General features: G+C 38.6%; 1 protein-coding gene across 3 annotated transcripts in view; it reads right to left on the bottom strand.

The window, feature by feature from the left end:
* Positions 1–228: 228 nt before the first annotated feature.
* Positions 229–21,509, bottom strand: part of KLF12 (KLF transcription factor 12) — a 411,687-nt gene continuing 390,406 nt past the window's right edge. For all 3 annotated transcript variants that reach the window (XM_090258533.1, XM_090258532.1, XM_090258535.1), the window contains 2 exons: positions 20,419–20,576; positions 229–1,300 (listed from right to left, as the gene is read on the bottom strand). In XM_090258533.1, coding sequence (XP_090114659.1) covers positions 1,119–1,300; positions 20,419–20,576 — 340 coding nt within the window. In that variant the 3' untranslated portion in view covers positions 229–1,118. The remainder of the gene's footprint in view (positions 1,301–20,418; positions 20,577–21,509) is intronic.

Raw genomic sequence — 21,509 nt, 5'->3', positions numbered from 1 at the left:
TGGGGTGTTTCTTACAATCCCTTTAGTAAGTATGAAAATTGGTAACGTGAGTCCTCAGTGAAGTTATTGTAGGAAAGTCCTTTTATTCATTATTGCTTTTCTCCTCAAGAGGCGCATTATTTCCATCTCTGCTTTGTCTGATTTTTCATGTTCACTGACTTTGCCTGGGCAGCCCCACCTCTTCTTACCTTGGTGCCAGTGTGTCTAAGAAAGTTTTTTTCCCCCCCGATTCCTTGTAATCAAATACTAGGGGCAGGAAGAGATGATGCCTAGGTGACAGAACACTGCAATGTGAAGTGGGGCAGTAGTTTTTTAGACAGGCTCTTCCTATTCAACTACAGAACAGCTCTGTGCCAGTCCGTGCCAGGGCGGGCACTGGGACTAGACTCCAACTGAAATGTCGCTGCCCCTCTGCTCCAACAGATGAACAAAACAGAATCAAAACAAAACAAAAACAATCAACAACAAACAAATGAAAGGTTCAATGTTGGTTTTCTTCAGGGCATGGCATCATGACAAGTTGCGGGCGATATCTAGCTGCTGCCATCGCTATTGCAAAGGGCTACCCGAGTGCCCCTTTATTTCAGGTAATGGAACCTCTCCAACACCTTCTTCTTTTCTATGTTCATGCTGCTTGCTGGTAACGTACTGGATGTGTGTTCTCTCTTACTCAGATGGGAACTAAAATTTCTGTAAAAAGGGGTTAAGGGGTGGGACAATGGGAGAATCATCCCAATTTACAAGGTCTTGCTCTAGCCATCAATTTGTGGTAGATGACCTTTAAAGTATCAATAACAAAATGTCTGACAGCTCAGAAAATGTACAAGCTACAAACATCTTTAGATGGCAGAGTACACATCACGGAACACAATGCCTGTCTCTCCGGCATCTGTGCCACCGATCTCCCAGGCCAGCGTGAAGACGTTTCCCGTGGAGTCGAGATGGGGGTTACCTGCAGACCGAAAGGAGAAGTGTGCCTTCTGTTTCCTGCTCTGGTTTCAGACATCGTGGGATGGTGATGCCCTTTTGTGTTAACACTGTGGAGGGGATTCAGCCCTGCTGAACTGGGTGCCGCTAAGAGATCCAGCTCTTTCGCTCAGCTGGACAGGTCGCATTCCTCACACTAGCATATGCCTCCGGCGGTGCAGTGCCAAATGATCTGACCGAGAAAAGCTGCGATCACAGTCCGCGCACTTGAATGGCTTCACTCCCGTGTGTTTGCGGTAATGCCTCGTCAGTTCATCTGAGCGAGCAAACTTCCAGGTGCAGCCTTCCCAGGTGCACTTGTACGGCTTCTCCCCTGGAAGAAACAAAGGAACACATGCTTTGGTGCTCCATCGCTTTTCTGTAATAACCAAGCCAGAACTATATATTGGGAAATTGCTGTTTTCAATGGATTTTCCATTTGGTGACCCTTTGTCAGTAAACCTAACCATCCTATCAGCAGGTTTGGGGTGAGAGAGATGGGGGTTTCAATCTTGTCTCTTTTGCTGTGACATCTGGCAACTTGCCTCATCAATTACAGGTATATTACTCTGCAGTCAAAATATCAAAAAGCATAGGCTCATGGCTACTGGATATAATGACCACTAGTAAACTAAAATGAACTATTAGAGCTTATTTAGGTGAATTTGGCTCTAAGTCTGAAACAAATGAATTAATTATGTTTTGTTTCAATACTCCAAAATGTGCATGACTGAGATGGTTGAGGCTATTTTAGGATACAATGTCCATTTATCAGTCAGTGAAAATATACACAAAATGTCATGACAATGTAAAGCATTCCACCCTCCCCAGAAATTAGGTATTAAGTACATATTATTCATAAACATCTACTTTTTGCCTGCCTATGGGGAAGAAATCCTAGATATCTTAATAGTGTAAAGTTTAAATACTTTTTTCAGTGACTTAGGAATTAGGGCGAGTCCTGAGGAATCATTGAGTTGGTTCTAGTGGAGAAACTCGGAGTAAAAAGCAGTCTGAAGAAGTATGTAATTTGACCAGGTCCCTCAGTCAACTTGTAAGGACAGTAAAATATGCAAAGGCTTTGCTGGGAAAAGATACACTATTCATTGTCCAAACGAGCTCCCAGGGGGAGCAGGACAATAGTTGACCCAGGTGTGCTTTTTCCTGGCTCTCATTCAGCATGGGAGCCCTGTCCCCATGCAACCCCACAAAAACTGATCTCTACTCTGCCCCTTCCATCCAACAGTCAACAACATGCTGCGTGGCCACACATGGCATCTGGTGAAAAGGGCTGGAGAAGGGAAGAAGAGCTATTTGTTGATGCATACGTATAGAGTTGAAAATTGAACATTGTTAATACCACTTTACAGATGAGAACACTGAGGCTCAGTGTAGTACAGTAACTTGCCCAACGCCAGTAAAAATATGTTTGGCTCCAAAGCTAGTGCTTTTCACTATGCAACAGTTGAAGGGGTAATTCTTTCCTCAACTAAACTTCGTCACATCTTCAGACAGTTAGTTCTACTTTCTTAGGTATTCTGAAATGACTTACTTCCTATTTCCATTAAATCACCTATCACAATAGATCATACAGATTTTGTTTAGATGTCTTTCTGCTCTACCAGTTTCTGAATACACGGCGGTCAAGGACCAGGTCTCCTCTATTTCAGTACCCTCAGAAGCTAGAATATGTGCCAAGCAAGTACTTGAATGAATGAATAAAACAGCAATACTCGCATACATGCACAAGCGCACACTCATACGGGAAACTAATAAGCCCTGTAAATGAGATGCACAAGAAACGCCTACATGGGAAAACTAGACTGAACTGGACCCAACATTTTTCATTTAACTTTTAAATAACTGCTAATTTTAGCAAATGGCCCTTTCAGAAGTGAGTGAATAGTTCAGACCAGTTAAATCTAGAGATACCGATGCAGTTAATTGTGGCCCACGCTGAAAGGGTCCCTTCCAAGTGGGAGCTTACTGATGAATTAACCTCAAACTTCAATTTCTGACCCATGCTGGGTGTCCTATTTGAGACAGAAAACCTTTCACAGATGTCTAGTGACCAGAATTTAACAGAATTAAAAATATAAAAATCAACAAAATCCCTAACTTAAAAAGATTGGGAGGGCGGGGCCACTATATAGCATATCAGTGGCAACTGTTGACGTACTTTTATTTACATGTTATCCCTTTATGTTTTTGAAGTTTACATACAAACATGGGTTCTAATAACCTGAGCATGATATAAATGATGTTTTCATCTTATAAATGATGTTTTCATCTTGGGGGCACTAAGCTCAGGTAGCTGACTCTTGGTCACTAACAGGCATCTCCTAGCTATCTTCTCTGTTACTATGGGACAAGCCACAGAGGCTATAAGGCCTAAGAAGAAAGGATTTTCTCAATTGGGAAAAAAGCATTTCTCAGCTGTATAGCAGGAGGGTAGGTGTGTCTAGTTTGGTGAGGAAGGGTCACATGAGCATGACTGGGATTAGACAAGCTGCTGGCCCCTCACCTGGCCATTCCAGATCAAGTGAGAGGAAGAGGCTCCGTCGTAACTGGGATGGGCCTGGAAGGTAAGTAAGGGCAGAGAGAGGGAGACAAGAGCTTCCAGTTATATCTCAAGAAGGACCTTCGAGGCTGGTACAGACTTCGGACAGACTGAGACACTTGATTGTCTCAGGTGCTCTATGGATTTCCTTGTAGACCTAATTTAGACACTTAGTATTCTCTAATTTCTTCTTCAAAAATTATAACAGTCTCCTTTTGTTTTGGCTGTTTAAAAATGGTATCCATGTCCTTTCTACTTGAAAATCTAATGTGGCCGAGAGCAAATCCAGTCCGTAGCTTGTTTTTTTGTTCAACATGCAAGCCAAGAATGATCTTTTAAATTTTTAGATGGCTGAAAAAAATTAAAAGAGGACTATTTCATGACACATGAAAATTACATGAAATTCAAATTTTAGCATCCACTAATTAGTTTTTATTGGAACTCAGTGACATTCATTTATTTACATATTGTTGATGGCTCTTTTCCAGTAATGGCAGAATTGAGAATTGTGATAGAAAATATACAGCCTGCAGTGCCTAACATATTTCCTATCTGATACCTTACAGGAACTTTGCTGACCCTTGATGTAAGGGGGCTGGGGGGGAGGTGGGGCGAATCTGCTTTTTGTAGGCTTCCTGATTCTGTTATCTTAGTGAATTAGGGTATAGGATATGCTTTATTAGTTTGGGATGGGTGGGTGAGGGAATATTTTGGCTATAGAATAATCACTTATTCTTAATTTAGACCTCAGTTAAAATGATAACAGTCCTCTCAGAAATAAACACAATATTTCACAACAAATACTTTGAAACGAGAGTTCTTGGCATCAGAAAATGAGTGACTCTCTGAGGAAGCTCACCCAATTCAATCAAGAGTTTAAAAAATATTTTCAGGATCTTTTCTGCTCATTGAAAAATGAAGGTCTTCCTTAGGGTGTGGGTCAGGAAGGAGAAGGGTCAGGAATGTCTCTATATACTTTACCTGGAAACTGATTCTACACAGTGACGAAGTGCCCCTCTCCTCAACACTTTTCAGTACAATTGTGTTACAATGGCCGCTGTGAACAATTGACAGGTTACTGTTCTACTTAATCTGGGAAGGGGTATACATGGAGGGAAGAATCAGAAAGTAGGAGCTTGGATGATCAGCAATGTTCCTAGAATGGATATTTTAAAGCTGTGATCCCTAACCACTTTGGCACTGGGGAGGGGTGGGGGTGGGAGGCGGAGCTCAGGAGAGCTTTGCCTGCTCCCTGCAGCTCACCTCCTGCTTTGGACCGGGTAGGGGGGGGAGCTGAGAGAGGAGGTGGAGGTCAGGCGGGCTTACTTCTCTGTGATTCATATCAGGCTGCAGGCCACAGAATGGACCTATACGGGTCTGCAGCTGGGGACTGGGGACTCCTGTTGTAAAGGGAAGGAGCAGAGAAAGTAATAAGTGAGGGCAGTGATTTCTGTCAGTGCACAAACGTGAACTAAAGAAACTTCGTGAAAAATCGGATGTGTATTCTGTGAAATGGAATCAAGTGCAATATGCAATCATGAAAGACAAAGGTGGCAAAATGGGTGACGTTTCTACTTGTAAGTGATGGGGATGTTAATGTACAGCATGGTTTGACTATAGTTAATAATGATACTGCACTGAGCATTTGAAAGTTGCTAAGGTATCTTAAAGGTTCTCATCACAAGAAAAAAAAATTTGTATCTACATGTTCATAGATGTCAACTATACTTATTGTAGTGATCATTTTGTAACATGATCATTTTTGTAACATATTTAAGTATCTAATCATTACGTTGCACACCTGAAACTAAGATGTTATATGTTAGGTATGTCTCAATATCAAGAAGAAAAGGGAACGACCCTCAAAAATACAAGAGGCATATACTTTCCTACTCATGGATAAAACCAATGAAAATAACATATAAGCTTATAAGTTATTAGGGGCTAAGTGATTAATGAGGGGATATAACAAAGAATGTAAACCTCCACTGGGAAGGGGAGGAGGGAGAAAGTATATTGAAAAATAATAAACTTAATTGTCTAAGTGATAAATGAGTTTTCCTTGAAATTTTTCTTATAAAAATGTATACCTTCTTTTTAATATCCCAAAAATCTTATGCATAATATTCCTTGTCCCTATTGCCTCCTTAATAAAACTGGATATTCTACCTCCATATTTCAAAAAAAAAAAAAAAAAAAAAAAGGAAGGAAGGAAAGAAAGAAAAGAAAAGAAAAAAAGAAAGTGGGAGAGGGGTAAGAAAACAAGATCTTTAAATCTCTCTCTCAAGTCAGAGGCTGAGCTATGGGGATGGGGGATGAGGAGAGGCTCCTCTTAGCAGGAGAGACCTGGCTCCTGTATCTGCTAAAGGGAGACCTAGGTTTTGATTATACCTGCCCCGTGTCTATAATTTCATAAAAAACACACAAACAATGCATGCTCTCTTTGCACTAATCAAGTTTTAGAAATAGGTACAAGAGCAAGTTCAGTGGCTATTACGTTGCATTAAACAGCATATTGTGTTTTATGCTTGTGCTTTGAAACAACTTAAAGGGAATAATCTTATAAACAAATTAAGATAACAAAAACTAACTTCATGATATGAACAAAAACTAATTAAATAATAAATAACTTTGTAAGATATATTGTAGTGTGCATAAATGATCCCTGAAGTAAATCCTGGAGACAGAATTCTATCTTCTTTCCTTTAAACTCTTGCTAGAAAATAGAAAGCTAAATTTAATGTTAAAAAGTCAATGGAAAAGACAGAATGGCAGGTAAGTTTCCCATGAAAATTTTCCTGTGGGAAGAATTGGCTTGGATGATAAAAGGAGGTAGGCATCTCCCAGGGAATCATGATTTTACTGCCATGGCTGCTCTGTGTCTGGCTGAATGATAGTGATAGTAAATGTGCTTTCTAGTAATTTCTTTAAGAATAGTGAATTGTCCTAAAACTCATTTGAACTAGAATCCAGATGTATTACTTAAAACTGTTTTCCCTAAAAATAAGCTAAAAATGAGCACTGGCTGGTGTGGCTCAGGGAATTGAGCGCTGGCCTGCAAACCAAAGGGTTGCTGGTTCAACTCCCAGTCAGGGCACAGGCCTGGGTTGTGGCCAGGTCCCCAGTTGGGGGCATGTAAGAGGCAACCACACAGTGATGTTTTCCTCCATCTCTTTCTCCCTCCCTTCTCCTCTCTCTAAAAATAAATAAATAAACAAATAAATAAATAAAATCTTTAAAAATGAAAATAGCCTTCCCGCCTTCTTTATTCTTTTTGTCTAACCCACAAGTACACTTAGAATCCCTTGTGGCAATATCTGTGAAAATATATGTTGCATTTTCTGAAATAACTGAAAGTTCTGACTGCACCATCAGATAGATCATCTCTGATTTTTCTTATGTTAATCCTACACAATAATGCAATGTAGAAAATGCACAGCATAGGTCTCTACCAGTACGCTTTAGTAAGAGATTTTTGGGTTATTAAGTTGAAACACTAAGTTGCTAATGTAGAAGAAAAAACAAAGGACAAGAGCTAAGGAATTAAGAGCTTAACACCACCCCTCGCCCCTCGGGGGAGGGGGTGGTGGTGGTTATTAACTTCTAGGTCTTCAATTCTGAAGTGAAGGTCTCCATGTCCCATGACAAATCCATAAACCATTTCCACTTTTTGTATTTAACAAAAAGAATCTGACATTTTTTAGCATGATGTCTGTCCTCCTCCAGGTCTATAAAACTAAAACCTGGACTAAACTATGAAAACCTCTGAAAAATAAAAACGTTAACTAAAACTAACAGTAAGAACTTCCATTTACTACAGTTAAATAGTCCTGTGAAGATTAAACTAAGTTTGTTAACTTTAGTTCTAAAATACTCTTTTTTAACTTCACATTTGGGGTTCATATTAAATATAATTCGATATGCATATTAGCCTATGTAAGTGTGTGTGCATTTAAAGGAATTATTAAAATGGAATTCTAATATAGTGTCCTGGGAAAATGAAAACTCACATCAGGGTTTTTTGTTTTTTTTTTTCTCCTTGAAACAGTCAACAAACTGATTTATTAAGAGAACTGCTGTCTCTTTCAATTTTAGTTAGAGAAAAGGATTAAGAGTCACTAAACGCATTTCCATGACATTTACCCAGCCGAAGGCATAATAAAGTCTAAAGAAAACACCAGGTATTGAATAGATTCCCAAAACCCACAAAACAAAAATAACTTCTTCAGGTACCTCCCTTTCACCATCTAAAATGCTGAAAGGTAAATTTGTACTGAGACAAGAGACAGGTGCCCTTTCATATTAAAATGACGTGTGAGCAATACACAGAAGAGGAATGTGCCAGTTTGAAAAAGCTTGGGTCAAACAAAACACCCATGTTCTCACATCAGCTTCTCTATTATTTTCTCAAGCAACTGAAAAGGAACACCTTTGGCAACAGGAAACAGGCATTTTCTTTGGTTCAGAAGTACATTTCTGAAATGATTCCCTGTTTAACTTTCATAAAAAGGGGCCCCAGACACTGACAAATGAGCTTCATTACACTCAAGGCTCAACATATTTGCAATGACAATCTGTTCCACTTGAGGAATGGTATTTGCATATGAGGGAGAAAAAACCAGAATCAAGATTCCTATCTTGTCTTCTGGTTTCTGTTACATTAGTTCATTAAAGTTCAAAGAATTTTAGATCCGGAAAAAAATAAATAAAAAAAAACATTAGGTACTTTTAAATGAGAAAACAGAAAGCTAGAGCTGAGGACAAGACCCCTTCTTGGTGGGGTTAAGGTGACATGAAGGAGCACAGGCTTTGAAGAGGGCATGGCCCAATGTAGGCTCAGTATTGATTGACAATTTGATCTCAGGCTAGGGAGTTAAGCTTTCGGAAACCCGGGCCCCCAACTCTTCTTACAGCACTGTGGTGAAACTTGGAAATATGTGGGCGAAGCGCCTGGCACATGATAGCTGCTCAATAAAGGATATTCAATTTTAAAGTTACGGCATTCAAAACTTTTGTTTTTGTTAAGAAATATTAAATTCAAAAAAGTTAAAAATAGATCCTTTTTGCTATTTTTAAGGAAATGAATTAAGGTTTTCAGGTAATTAGATGCCTAAGGTAATTTTGATTTTCTTAACATTTTAAATATAAAACTTTTTAGGCCAAAGAGACCAATCTGTTCTATAATTTGTTTGATCCACTTGGTTTTGTCAATTCAGTCAAATATTCAATGTCAGTTTTTGCCCCACTGAATTGTCTGCACTGAACTAATTGACTATCTTTCTTATTATGTGTAAACAAGACCTTCCCCATGCAATTCTATAATGGATCTCTCTGATAAAAATCATATTGTATTTGTTAAAGCAGATGGTACTTTCCATTCACCACAGTTGGCTCTAAGAGCTTTCCGGAGCTGAACTCCTTTAACTTTGACAACTTCCTGGTAGTTGCAGTAACCAACCCCACTTCACCCAAAGTTAGTATGTGGTGGAGGTAAGATATGAACCCTGGGAGGCTAACACCAAAATTCAGAATCTTAATCAATACTCTATAATGTCTCTCAACACTTGAAATCACTGCTTTAATAAATCAGGATATCTGGTCAGAACTGGACAAGCAGACTGAGAATGTGAATTAGTAACTACAGGATAGACAACGTGCTAACACGGAAGCTTAGGCCCACCACTCATCTGGAAATCAAATATAAATAAACAAAAATATCATATAATAAACACATACTTTGTTCAAAGCAAAAAGTTCAAGGTCTAAGATAGTACTTTATTTGGTTGTTCTGAGTTTATTTCCATGTGTTGACAATATTTATTTTCCTATGTTTCTGGTTACTTTTTCCTCAGTTTCTTTTGCAAAGGCCTCTTCCTTTACTTGTTACAAGAATATTTTCCAAGATTTTGACTTTGACTTCTGGCCTGCATATGTTTTCCTTGGCTCCCATGGCTTCCACCACAACTTACAAGGGAAAGATTCTGAAGTATCTCCGCCTCAGCCTCTCTCCTAAGCACCATAGAGGGTAAAATACATTTGTAACTGACAGTCTGAAAGGAACCTCAATATGACAAAGCTTTACCCAGCATCTAACACCTAAACAAGATGTGTTCCTCCTTTTGTTTTTCTACATGGAAATAAAAAGGCAACCCCATCTACTGAGGTATCAAGTCATAAATATCTCCACCTGGAAAGATTTCTTGGCCTCCTTCCTATCTGTTATTGTGTACCTGCCCCAACCTGACTATTACATCTGCCCATTCTGCCTTCCAAATATCTGTCTAGCTCTCTTCTCCAGTTTACCTCCACGGTGGTGGCCAGCCTTCATTTAGGTTCTCACCATCTTTCACCAATACCGACTCCTAATGGTTCTGTTTCCTACCATCTCCAATTTATTATCTGCACTGTATTGGAAGGACAACTTCCTGAAAGGTAGTCAGACCATGTCACTCTTCGGCACCCTGGCACATCTGTGTTAAAACTGTCATTAGACCCACTGGCATTGGAGGTTTTCCCATCAGCAGCATGGTACTGAGGTCGGCTTTGAGCTTTGTTGATTGCTCAGGACCTACCATACTACTCTGTGCTAAGAAAGGCTTATTGATTAAATGAATAAAACTCATTTAATTAAAATATTTATTTTTTTTAAAGTATAATATAGAAAAGACAACATAAGAATAATATATTTTGTGAAACAAAAAGAGTATCGCTTACATTCTATCCATTCTACAATTTTATCCTATTCTAGTGAATTAGAATATTATTTTTGAAGGGGGTGAAGGAAGGAGAAAAGGGCAAAGGAGGTCAAATATATGGTGATGGAAGGAAACTTGATTTTGGACGGTGAACACATAATGCACTATACATTAGAATATTAGAATTGTATACTTTAAACCTGTATAATTTTATTAACCAATACCGCTCTAATAAATTTAATTAAACTGAAAAAATAAAAATGAATATTGAAACCTAAAAAAAAAAAAAAAAGAGCTCAAGCCATGGAAAGACATGGGAGAATCTTAAATGCATATTGTTAAGTGAAAGAAGTCAATCTGAAAAGCTTACATATTCTATGATTCCAACTAGATGACATTCTGGAAAAGACAAAACTATGAAGACAGTAAAAAGACCAGTGTTTGTCAGTGACTATGAGAGTGGAGAGGTAAAGGAGAGATGGAAGGAGGGATGAATAAGCAGAGCATACAGGATTTTTAGGGCACTAAAACTATTCTGTGTCATACAGTAATGGTGGATACATGTCCTTATGTACTGGTCAAAACCCATAGAATGTACACCACCACGAGTGAGCCCTAATCTATAAACTGTGGACTTCAGTAAATAACAATATATCATTACTGGTTCATCAGCTGTAACAAATGCACCACACTAATGCAAGATGTTAATAATAACGAACACCAGGGAGTGGGGGAGGAGAGAGTATGTGGAAACTCTCTAACCTCACTGTTCACTTTTCTGTAAACCAAAAGTTATTAAAAAAATAAAGTCTACTCATTTTAAATTACACGTATTATTTGTTTTCCTTCAAATATATATATGCATTTGAAAAGGAAAATAAATTTGGAAAGTTTTTATTTAAAACTAGAGCCATTTAAAGGTCTACTCTGCAAACAAATATCTCTTTTGAAACCTTTGAAATTAGTAACACAATATGTGATTGGTATATTTACTTTGCAATTATTCTTATTCTTAGTTATCAAGATTTTTAGTGAAATTACCTTAAGCATTATAAGTAAATATTATTTTTATATATTCTTTAGTGGAGAATATATTTTCTACACAAAGTTCCTCATCATTGTTAATAATTCCATTGAGGCCCCCAAATTTTATGTAAATAAGTTAATTTTGCCATTCAGAAGAAGATGAACAACAATCATAATCTAGTTACTCTTCGGCAGAGCATCAGAAAACAAGAGCTGGGGATATTATTACCCCACTCCTCCTTACAACACAGCTGTGATGGCTGTATGGATAAAATAAAACCAAAAGCAAAGGAAGAAGAACGGGGAGCATGGTCATAACTTGAACTTTCCACTGTCACTGATGATTTATGTGCTAATGACAAACAGATTTAAGGACTGGTAGGCTGTTTTAGAAGCCTTCACTTCTAAATGCATAAAAAAGGTAAACTTTTTTTTTTTTTTTTAAATAAAGAGTACCTACAGCACTGGTACCTACATCCACATGATTGTACATTTTAGGTTCAGTGTGTTTCTAAATAGTAACTCTCTATGACAGGTTAAAATAACTCCTTTTCCATAAACAAAAACCAATGCAATATTTTCACAGCATTTTGTTACCTATCCAGTTTTTGGTTTCCTTTTTAGAGATGGCACTTTAGTGCTTGTGCCCATGGGCAGGTGATGTTCACCAGACCCGGGTAGTCAGGACCAATGACCCCATCAGTGCTGCTGTAGCGATGTATATGTCAGGGCTTTCCTATCACGCTGCATGTGGTGGGTATTTGAGAATGTGGTTGTCTCCCTGACCAGATTTAGAAGTCCTGGCTGCCTTTCTCTTTACATCATAACCATTACTATTCACAGAGCTGTATGTCACACAAGCACCCCAGAGCTGCCGTTTGATTGAATCATTAATGCTTCTGGTCCTTGTCTTCTCACTGGTTTTCTCACAAAGTAAAATTGTAGTAGACTGGGAAGAAAGACCAGTTCAAATTAATGGGAAGCCTTAAAAATAGACTATTTAAAGTCGCTTACTGTTGTATTACATCAAAGGATTTTAACGACCAACTCTAAATAGGTATGTACTGCTGGCTAGACACACAGGGGAGCGTGGCCCCAGTGGGGAGTGGGGAGGAGACCGGCAGCCATAGCAGACTTGTCTGAGAGCAGGTGTAACGCCAACAGTACGCACTAGAGAAGCTGCATGCAATTTGAATCTCAGCTCCGCTGCTTGTCTACTACGTGGCGGTGGGCAAGGGCTCTAAGCTTTCGAGGGATGTACAGATGTGATTCAACTATGGAAGCACCAGCGGACCTGAGCACTGCACGTGGCTGTTCACAGCACTCCGCACTCCTGACCACGCGCCCCAGACGGCTTCCAAGTCGCCCTCTCCCCTCCCTCCGCGTCCAATCTGACGGTGCGCCCCGTTGTTTCTCCTGCTCCAGTGTTTCCCACGTACCTTTCTTTCTGAGCACCCAACTGCTGCACCTGGGAAATTTCTGAGTGCTTTAGGGTCGCGGAGGATGGAATTCTACCTGCCTAGGGAAGGGGGTGGTCTGAGAGCTTAAGACAACGTGACATGGAGGCAGTTTCAAAAAAATAAAAGAGTTTACCAACTAAAGAGACAAAGAAGAAAGGGGGCACTTAGAGGCCATTTTAGGTAGGGGAAGAATGTGCCCCCGTCCAGTTGGCCACATCTGGAGATTTGTCCATTGGTCTGGCTGAGGGATAGGGGCTGTAGGGGAAGGGTCAGCAAATGATGTTGAACAGATAAAGAGGATGAGAAGGGCTTGCACCCCAGCTTAGGAAGGTGTCCCCAAACTCCCTGGCCATGACAGACAGACAGCTCCGGGTTGTTCCTTTGTCATTTTGTTTGTACCTTTATTAGAGGGTTTGGCACATTTGGCCTGTGTTATGACTATTTTGATGAGTCTTACTGAGTACACTGACAGACAAGTTCACTGAAGATGGGGGCTCTGCCCCTTTCTGCCTTCTTCAAGAAGAAAATTTATAGTGCCGTAGACATGGGAGGTTCTCAATATCTATTTGTCCTGTTGGATTTATCTGTGAATGGGTCCTTTTGAAAATTTTACTAAGTATTTGAAGCATATTCTTTAAAAGATTATTGACCCTATTATTTTTATCAAAGTGATGACAAAAGGGCTTATTAAACAATGATTAGCTTTACTCCAACTTTTTTAAAATTAGTAGAGTCTGAAGTAAAGAGATAGGTGATTGTGATAAGTATATACTACACTATTCAAACTTTTTTCCTTGAACTTACTGCTCACAATAATAACATATATCTATATCAGTATCCATACATAGGCAATTTCAAGTCAACAAATAATTATTGAGTCTCACAATGTGTTAATCACTATATTTACTGGGGATATAAAAATAATGTCTCCTGTGGTAATTATGCAACAACTTGCTATGTTTATGTTCAAAGTTAAAAAACAAAACAAAAAACAAACAGAAGATCTGAGATTCACAGGACAGCCTGTCTAAGCTCATCAACCAGTTAGGGATCAAAGACAGATTCAAACTTCTGTCTCCTCATTTCACATTTAGTGCTGTTTCTTTTATAGTTCTCTATTTCTCAACAATTACCAATATGGCTCATATGTGTGAGCTGTGTCCCCAGGACTTACAAACACCCTATGGAGAGAGGATTTTTACCTGAAAAACGTCAGCTTGCTCTTAAGTGATTAATTATCTTGGCATCACTAAGCCCTATGCTTTCTCTAACAATGACACTAGACAGAGGGTCTGACGTGGAGCTTTACATGGAATGACTTATCCAATTAATGAAGATAGACGTGGAAGTATAGGCAGCACCCTACTACCACAGGTAAGACTTAGTCACTGCAAGATTTGTGAACCAAAAACCACCAAGATTCAGAGCTGTCACAAAGTCCATGCTTTTCTAAGTAGGAAAATCACCAAACCATTTCAGAATCTTCTCCAGTAAAGTAAGATGTCGAATTAGAAGCAAGCAATATAACAAGGAAGAGCAGTGAGAAGGAATGAGACAAGTGAAAAATGGAAAAAGGCCGTAAGCATTCAGGATTGGTGCATGTGCATGCATGTGTGCCCTCCAAATGCATAATCATGATCAGATATTAGTTACAGCTTTGATATTAATTGCAAAGGCTTCATTCCTCAAGGGAAGAATGAAATAATGCATCATTTCCTTCATTTGTAAAAACAGGAAAGGACCTACCTTAGAGACTTTAAATCAAAATTGGTTCATATTTTAAAAGCATCTATATGAGTTAAACTCCTTGACATGTAAAATTCATATATGAAAAAAAAGAAACCCGAGAAAGTCAAATAGATAAGAAATGTGGCTTCCTTATGCTTACTAATTTAAAAAATTTAAGTATGTAGTTTTTATATGAATTAAAAGGAATATTAGGTAAAATTGGTTAAGTGAGCCTCATAGATTTATTAGAGAACAAGCTATCAAGCTGGGACATAAAATATTTCCAGATTCATTTGAAACTCAATAGTTTAATATGTTGAAATTATTAAAATTCTGGTTTTAAGTTTATCTTTATCTTGCCTTTTTCCTTGTTCATTATTAAGCAGTAAAATTCTGCACAGCACTGATAATCACCTCATGTCATACATACCACTAGAGGGTTCTAGTAGACTCTTCCAGACCCTCTTAGACCAAACCCACCCAACATCTGGTTGTAGTGCGCCATCTAGTGGCTATGGAATCACTGATGCCTGAATGCTACCTGCATGCTACACTGCATTAATGAGAATTCTAAACAGCAATGCCAAACTCATAAAAGTATTTTCTTCTAAAGTTCATATTTAAATAATTTAATAATGAAATTAAAATGAAAGGAGCAAAATTCACAATACATAGCAGTTGTGTATAGCCCAAATTTAAATGACCATTAATTTACATACTCTGCATATTCATTTAAATACACTGTACACTGCTTCATGGAGATGAATCACACACAATTTAGACCAGGGAATAGAAACAATGCACATGTTGATAATCATGTGTACGTGATTGCTGATATGTTCTTCCTCCTTTTAACATGCCTTAAACGCTTTACCACTGGTGGCTGTTAGTAAAGGAATTTAAAAATATTTGGTCAAATCTTTATGTTATTATCTAAATTGCACATTCCTGAATGTATGCTTCATTATTTTTCTTTATGAGTGGACATCCATGTATATTCCAACATTTTGCAATTCAATCACATTATAAGGGAGTAAAGGTAGAAAACAGTTACAAATCTGTAAACTATTGTCGAAATAAATAGGCTAAGAGAGCCTATTGTCAGCTCTGTTTCCCTGAGAGAAAGGGTTGTGACTCTTATTCTGATGAGTAATCTGTGAGATTTAACCAATGACACAAGCTTGGCAGCTCTCATAAAACAGATTTTAACAGGCCCAGGACAATGAGTTGCTTCTGAGCAACAAGAAATATGTATGCAGTCTTACCAGCGTACACCCTGTGGAAAGGGAGAATTCTGATGATTAATGTATACTTTCTTTGTGTATACCTTTTTCTTTTTGAAAGATTTTCTTTCTTTATTTTTACAGAGAGAGGAACATCAGTGTGTGGTTGCCTCTCGTGTACCCCGAACTGGGGACCTGGTCAGCAACCCAGGCATGTGCCCTGACTGGGAATCAAACCGGCAACCCTTTGGTTCGCAGGCCATCACTCAATCCACTGAGCTGCACCAGCCAGCGCTCTTTGTGTATACTTTCTTCAATTCAGATGTTAAGATGTCTCTTCTGCTATTTTATTAGGCCACATACATCTATCAACCATAGATTAAATGATATGTTTTGTAAAATTCCTTAAAAAAAGGCATTTTTCAGCATTTTTCTTTTCTTTTTTTACTCTAAATTCCTTGCTAATATCTGGAAAATGTTCCTCTTTCATACTCCTATAAAAAACTTACTGTATAAGTCCTAAATCGAGGACTTGATCATGCACTAATAAAGCAAAAAAGATCAAGTGTTCAAGATAATATTAATTCGACTTTCTCAAAGAAAGTTTCTCAATGCTACTTGCTTATCGCCCATAGCGTGTGTATTTCTCATAAGTCATCTGTTATAATCCCAAACTTCACATTACTTATTACTGGTCACACACAAATAACTTGCTCAATATTCCTGAAGCAAAGGTAAGGCTAAGAAGATATTTATTAAGAGCGAAGCAAGCCAACCTGAATCCCAACAGAACTAGCGTTGATTTCATTTTGAACACATAGTTATGAAATCTTGGAAATAATTATAAGTGAGGAATCAGTATGGGCTCACTTTGAACCAATGGCAGCAAATAAATATTCCTTCTTAGAAAATGGTGCCTCCCACAGAGTATCTGTCTGCTAAGTGGATCCAGGGATCTGGCATATGGTTTGGAGCAGAAATCTCATGCAGACTTTTTGATGTAGCTGCGAGACGGAGAAACATGGACTAGATGTAGGATAATCAGGTGGATTTTTAATTACTGGTTAATGAATGAAGGCCCCCTTGGATGGAAGGCTCTAAGAACCTCTCAGGGCTTTTTCCTTGAATCTGCCCATCTGACGAAAACAGAGAAGCTGAAGGAGAGAGAGATACAAGGTAGATGGGGAGAAGGTTCCAAGTGATTTCAGTTTAATAGAATAATGGACCCAAATCAATAAAATGGATACAGAATACTCATTCTCCAGACTCAAAAGGGTATGTGCAGCCTTCATAAGAATGATTCTGTCTCGTGTCTCCCACAAGAGATCATCTAGCCTGTGGCTAAACACTCCCATGGCAAGCAAACTCGCTACGGGCACGCCTTGTTTTATTGTGCTTCACTTTATTGCACTTCAGACATTGCATTTTTTTTTTTTTTTTTTTTTACAAAATGAAGGCAAGACTCTCGATCAGCGAAAAGATTATGACTCGCTTTACTGGGGTGGTCTGGAACCAAACCTGCAATATCTCCAAGGTATGACTGTACCCCCGAAGGGGCCATCATTTGAGGGACAGGTCCAACTGAAAATACAACATTGTATGTCTAGGTTTAAAAGAAATCAGTTAGAGCTACAAGGGATGGACTAGCCCTGGTTTTCAGCAGCTTTTTTTCCCCCTTAAATGACCTGACAGAGTGAGTCATCTTTAAAAAAAACTTCACATGATCTTTTCCTCTGTTGAGAAATGTCCATTAATAAGACCTGTTACCTCAATCTGTGGTGTGGAAAACCTAACATGACAAGTGATAACATGGAGTATATCTAGAATAATGTGGCTGAGAACTGAGGGTGTCTGGAGAATTGAAGGTGCTAGTGGTTCACGGTGGTGTTAGGGGGAGCGCCGGGGCCAGGAACAGGAAATTACAGTGTGATGAGTGAACCCAGCCAACCACAAGGGCCTGAGAGCCAAACACCCCTGCAAGAAACAACGCAACATGGCAAGAGGGGAGATGTTAAGGGTACAAATTTGCAACTAGTAGATTAGTTCTGGAAACCTCACACACAGCATGGTGATTACAATCAACAAAAGGCATTATAAACTTCAAAGTCGCTAAGAGACTACATCTTCATTGTTCTCACTACAAGAAAGAAATGATCATTATGTGACTGATAGAGGTGTTAGCTCAGCTATGGTAGTAATCATATCTTAATACGTAAATGTATCAAATCAATACACTGGACATCTTAAACTTATACAATGTTATATGTCAATTATATCTCAATTAAAAACCATAAGTTATCAGTCTAGCTATTATCTCTTCACTGATTTTTAAACCTGAGTATCTAATTATCTACTATACGAAGACTCAGTCCTCAAAAATTTCCCTGGACTTGTTCTGCAGAAAAATCAGCTCTCTGACACTCAAGGTGTTGAGGGAGAGGTGGGAAAATTACTGCTGTGCAGACATTCCTCCACCAGGAACCACACTCGTACACAGAGGAGGTAATGGCAGCCGCCACCACCAGCTGTGAAGATCAACTAAAAGATGTGTAACTGTGCAGAAAATGGCACAGTACTGACTTGATCTCTATGAGAGATGACACCAAAGGGGTTCGTCTAGTTAGGAAAGAAACTAGATTTTGGACCATGTGGACCCTAGGTAGGAGTCTATGATTTCACCTTATCAATATGCCAAGGTAATTAACTCCACTTTCAGCATTCAAGGCTTATATTGCTTTGCATTATAATGCGTGTACCATGTCTGCCCTACTTCCATAGTATACAGTAAAATCTGGAAGATGCAATCCTCTGATGCCATGGAGTTCAATCTCTCAATAGTACCAGATTAAACCTTTTTCCTCTCTGTCACTGTTCATCACTTGAATAAATGGAATAGAGGTGTCTGTGTGAAAATGAGGCTATTATGTATTTTTAGAAAGTTCCAGGAATATAGTGAATATTGTGATGATTCACTGAAGAAAGGTCATTCTTTTATTTTTTAAACAGAAACAATCACATAAAAGTAATATGACTATCATACTTGCTACTATGATTTGTGTTCACTATCTAGTGATAGAATGAAAAATGCTTATCCAACTTTCACGTCTACACATGTCTATACTCATTGTTTGCCTCAGTGATGAAGAAATTTATTCAAACATCGTGCCTAAGAAACAGAAGAAAACTTTTCCTGGGAAAGTTCAGAATCAATGGAGAGGGAGGAAACTGAAATTAAGTGGAAAAAGGGAACGGCCTGGGGGCAGGGAAGAAAGACGGAAGAGGCAGTTTGCAAAATGTGTTGATTATCTTAGAAGTATTAAAATTATAACGCATTACATAAGCAAAAATTCAACTCCAGATTCTGTAACACTTCTCTGACTTAGGCAAGTGTCCCCCTATATCATAACTACATCACACACACACAAAACGATGTCCTGCCTTAATGTGTGAAGTCATGACACAGTCTGCAGAGTAGCTTTGGAAAGAGTCTGATAGACAAACATGATTAAATATTGGGAAAGAGTTTCAATTTAAATGATTTTGCTACCTCAGCTGGGAAACGGTCAATATAATGTAGTTATTTTTAATACACTGGAGATGGAAGTACTATTTACAGAGCCCTATGGAAATCTGTTATACTTGAAGTTCTCAGTTAGATGCAAGTGCTGGAATCTGATTTCTGTTGAGGACCTGTGGCACCTTGCTCTCAGGAATGTGTATGAATAAATTTCTCTATTATATCTGGTTTTTTGAGCTTCACATGTCTTAGTCACCAGTCACTTTCCTAGACAAGGTAGTAGAATTGTGGTGTCCTCCTCCCACCTTCTGTCTCTTCCCAGAGCATCCCACTGGCAGCACCAAACAGTATCCAGAAGCCAAGGAAGCCAGGAGATGTTGGCTGAGGGACGCACGAGGCAAAGGATGAAAGGGGTGGTGGTGGTAAGGGGCTCAGTGAAGAGTCATTAGTTTATTTCATAGGTGAATGGGTGAATGAATGGATGGATAAGTGGATGGATGGGTTGATAGGTGGATGGATGGGAAGATGAATGGATGGATGGGTAGATGAATGGATGGATGGGTAGATGAATGGGTGGGTGGGCAGATGAATGGATGGATGGGTAGATGAATGGGTGGGTGGATGGATGGATAATGACAAAGTCGGTGAATCACCTGTAGTCTCAATTAACCCTAACCCTATGAATACTAAAAATTCTCTCCATATTAAAAAAAATAACAGTGAGAATCAAATGGCAGCATGTGGAAATATTTTTAAACTCCCCACAGAGATATGTATATGTCAATTACATTATCATTTTTTTTTTTTTTTTTTTTGGTTTCTTTCTTTGGTTACTTAGGGGATGAGATCAAGGGGAGAAATGCATGACCTAAGTGGTGGTTACAATGCTAATCTTAAAAGAAGAGAAAATTTTTGACCAGCTTGTTGTTTGATGTGCTACAGAGATGTGTTAAAATCTGATAAACTAGACAGTGATTAAGTGGCAATCCTGATTATGAAAAATGACAAGATCACTGTGTTCATACCGTTATAAAACTCTTTAAGACATGGAAGGATTTATTTCATTAGCTGCTAAAGTTCACTAAGACTTAAGCCTTTTTCAATAGAAAGAGAAGGCATTCTGCTCAGAAAGAAACTAAACTGAAGATGTACCTACGACGACACCAGCATGGCTCTGGAGTTGAGCAGCTGGCCCTTTTGGACTCTCAGTGACCCTCAGGTGAGAAGCCCTGTGGAGCTGTACCTGTATGTGTCCTTCGATGAGCCTTCAGGTGAGAACTTTTTGTGTACACTTTGTTGCATCCCTCAAAATCACATCTGTGAATACGCCGTTTTCTGGAGTCTGGGGATTCAGATCGTCTCTGGCGTCTTGTGCTCTCAATACTAAATGGTGAAATTGAACTGGAAAAAAAGAAGTGGAGTTAAACAGTGAGAAACACAGCACTCTGTTTAGGTTCTAGTGGGATGAGACCTTAGTTTCATAGTCTGTAGCTTCATACAGACGCAAGGCCCTGTGTCCACATTTTCCAGACACCTTTCATTTCTTAATCTCAAAGGCAGGCAGCTTGCTCTATTTCAGATGAAATGCTCCTAGGGAGAGAAACATGCTTAAAATAAAAACAACACATAGAAAAAAAAGTAAATGAGGACAGTGGTAGGTGAGTAGGTCCTTGTTAATAAATAAGAGACAAGCTGGTGGTGTTAAAATTATACTTCAGTATTTTGAACTTCTGGATATACTTACAGAGAATATTGTGGGAAGTCCTGCTATAGATACAGGTGACAAAAATGAAAGCATTCAATGAGTAACATGAAGGTCTGAATTGCATGTAACATAGAAAATTGTGTAAAATCACAATGTACATTTCAAAACAAGTGAGGCTGGGCTGAAAGAAGTGACATCAGTACATCAATTACATGACTTGTGACAAGCTATTTCTGTTCAGTAAAACGCACCTGACATTGAACTTTTACAGTTGGTGAGTTTTTCATGGTGAGGAATAAAGTTCATTGTATTTAAAGATTAGCTGTACCACCATTAAGAAAAAGAAGTTTAACTATGAAATTTGGCCCTGACTTGCACGTTGTTTAATCTTAATGCCATGGCAGAAAAACAGGATTAGCTTATAATGCCAGGGAGTTGATTAACATGTACTTCTTCAAATCTTAATCTCTTTTGACTGAGATAGAAATGAAGAACATGACTCACTTTTTAGTTATTCGTGAAGTTTTTAAAAAATTGCAGTGAAATATAATTAAATATTTCTATCAATACTATACTATATCATGCTTCTGCTATGAAAAGTTTACCACTATTAATATTTTGACATATTT

The sequence above is a fragment of the Furipterus horrens genome, unplaced genomic scaffold (assembly GCF_987537825.1).
Source record: "Furipterus horrens unplaced genomic scaffold, mFurHor1.1.pri manual_scaffold_12, whole genome shotgun sequence".
Taxonomy (NCBI): Eukaryota; Metazoa; Chordata; class Mammalia; order Chiroptera; family Furipteridae; genus Furipterus; species Furipterus horrens.
This window is presented reverse-complemented; position numbering and strand designations above follow the sequence as displayed.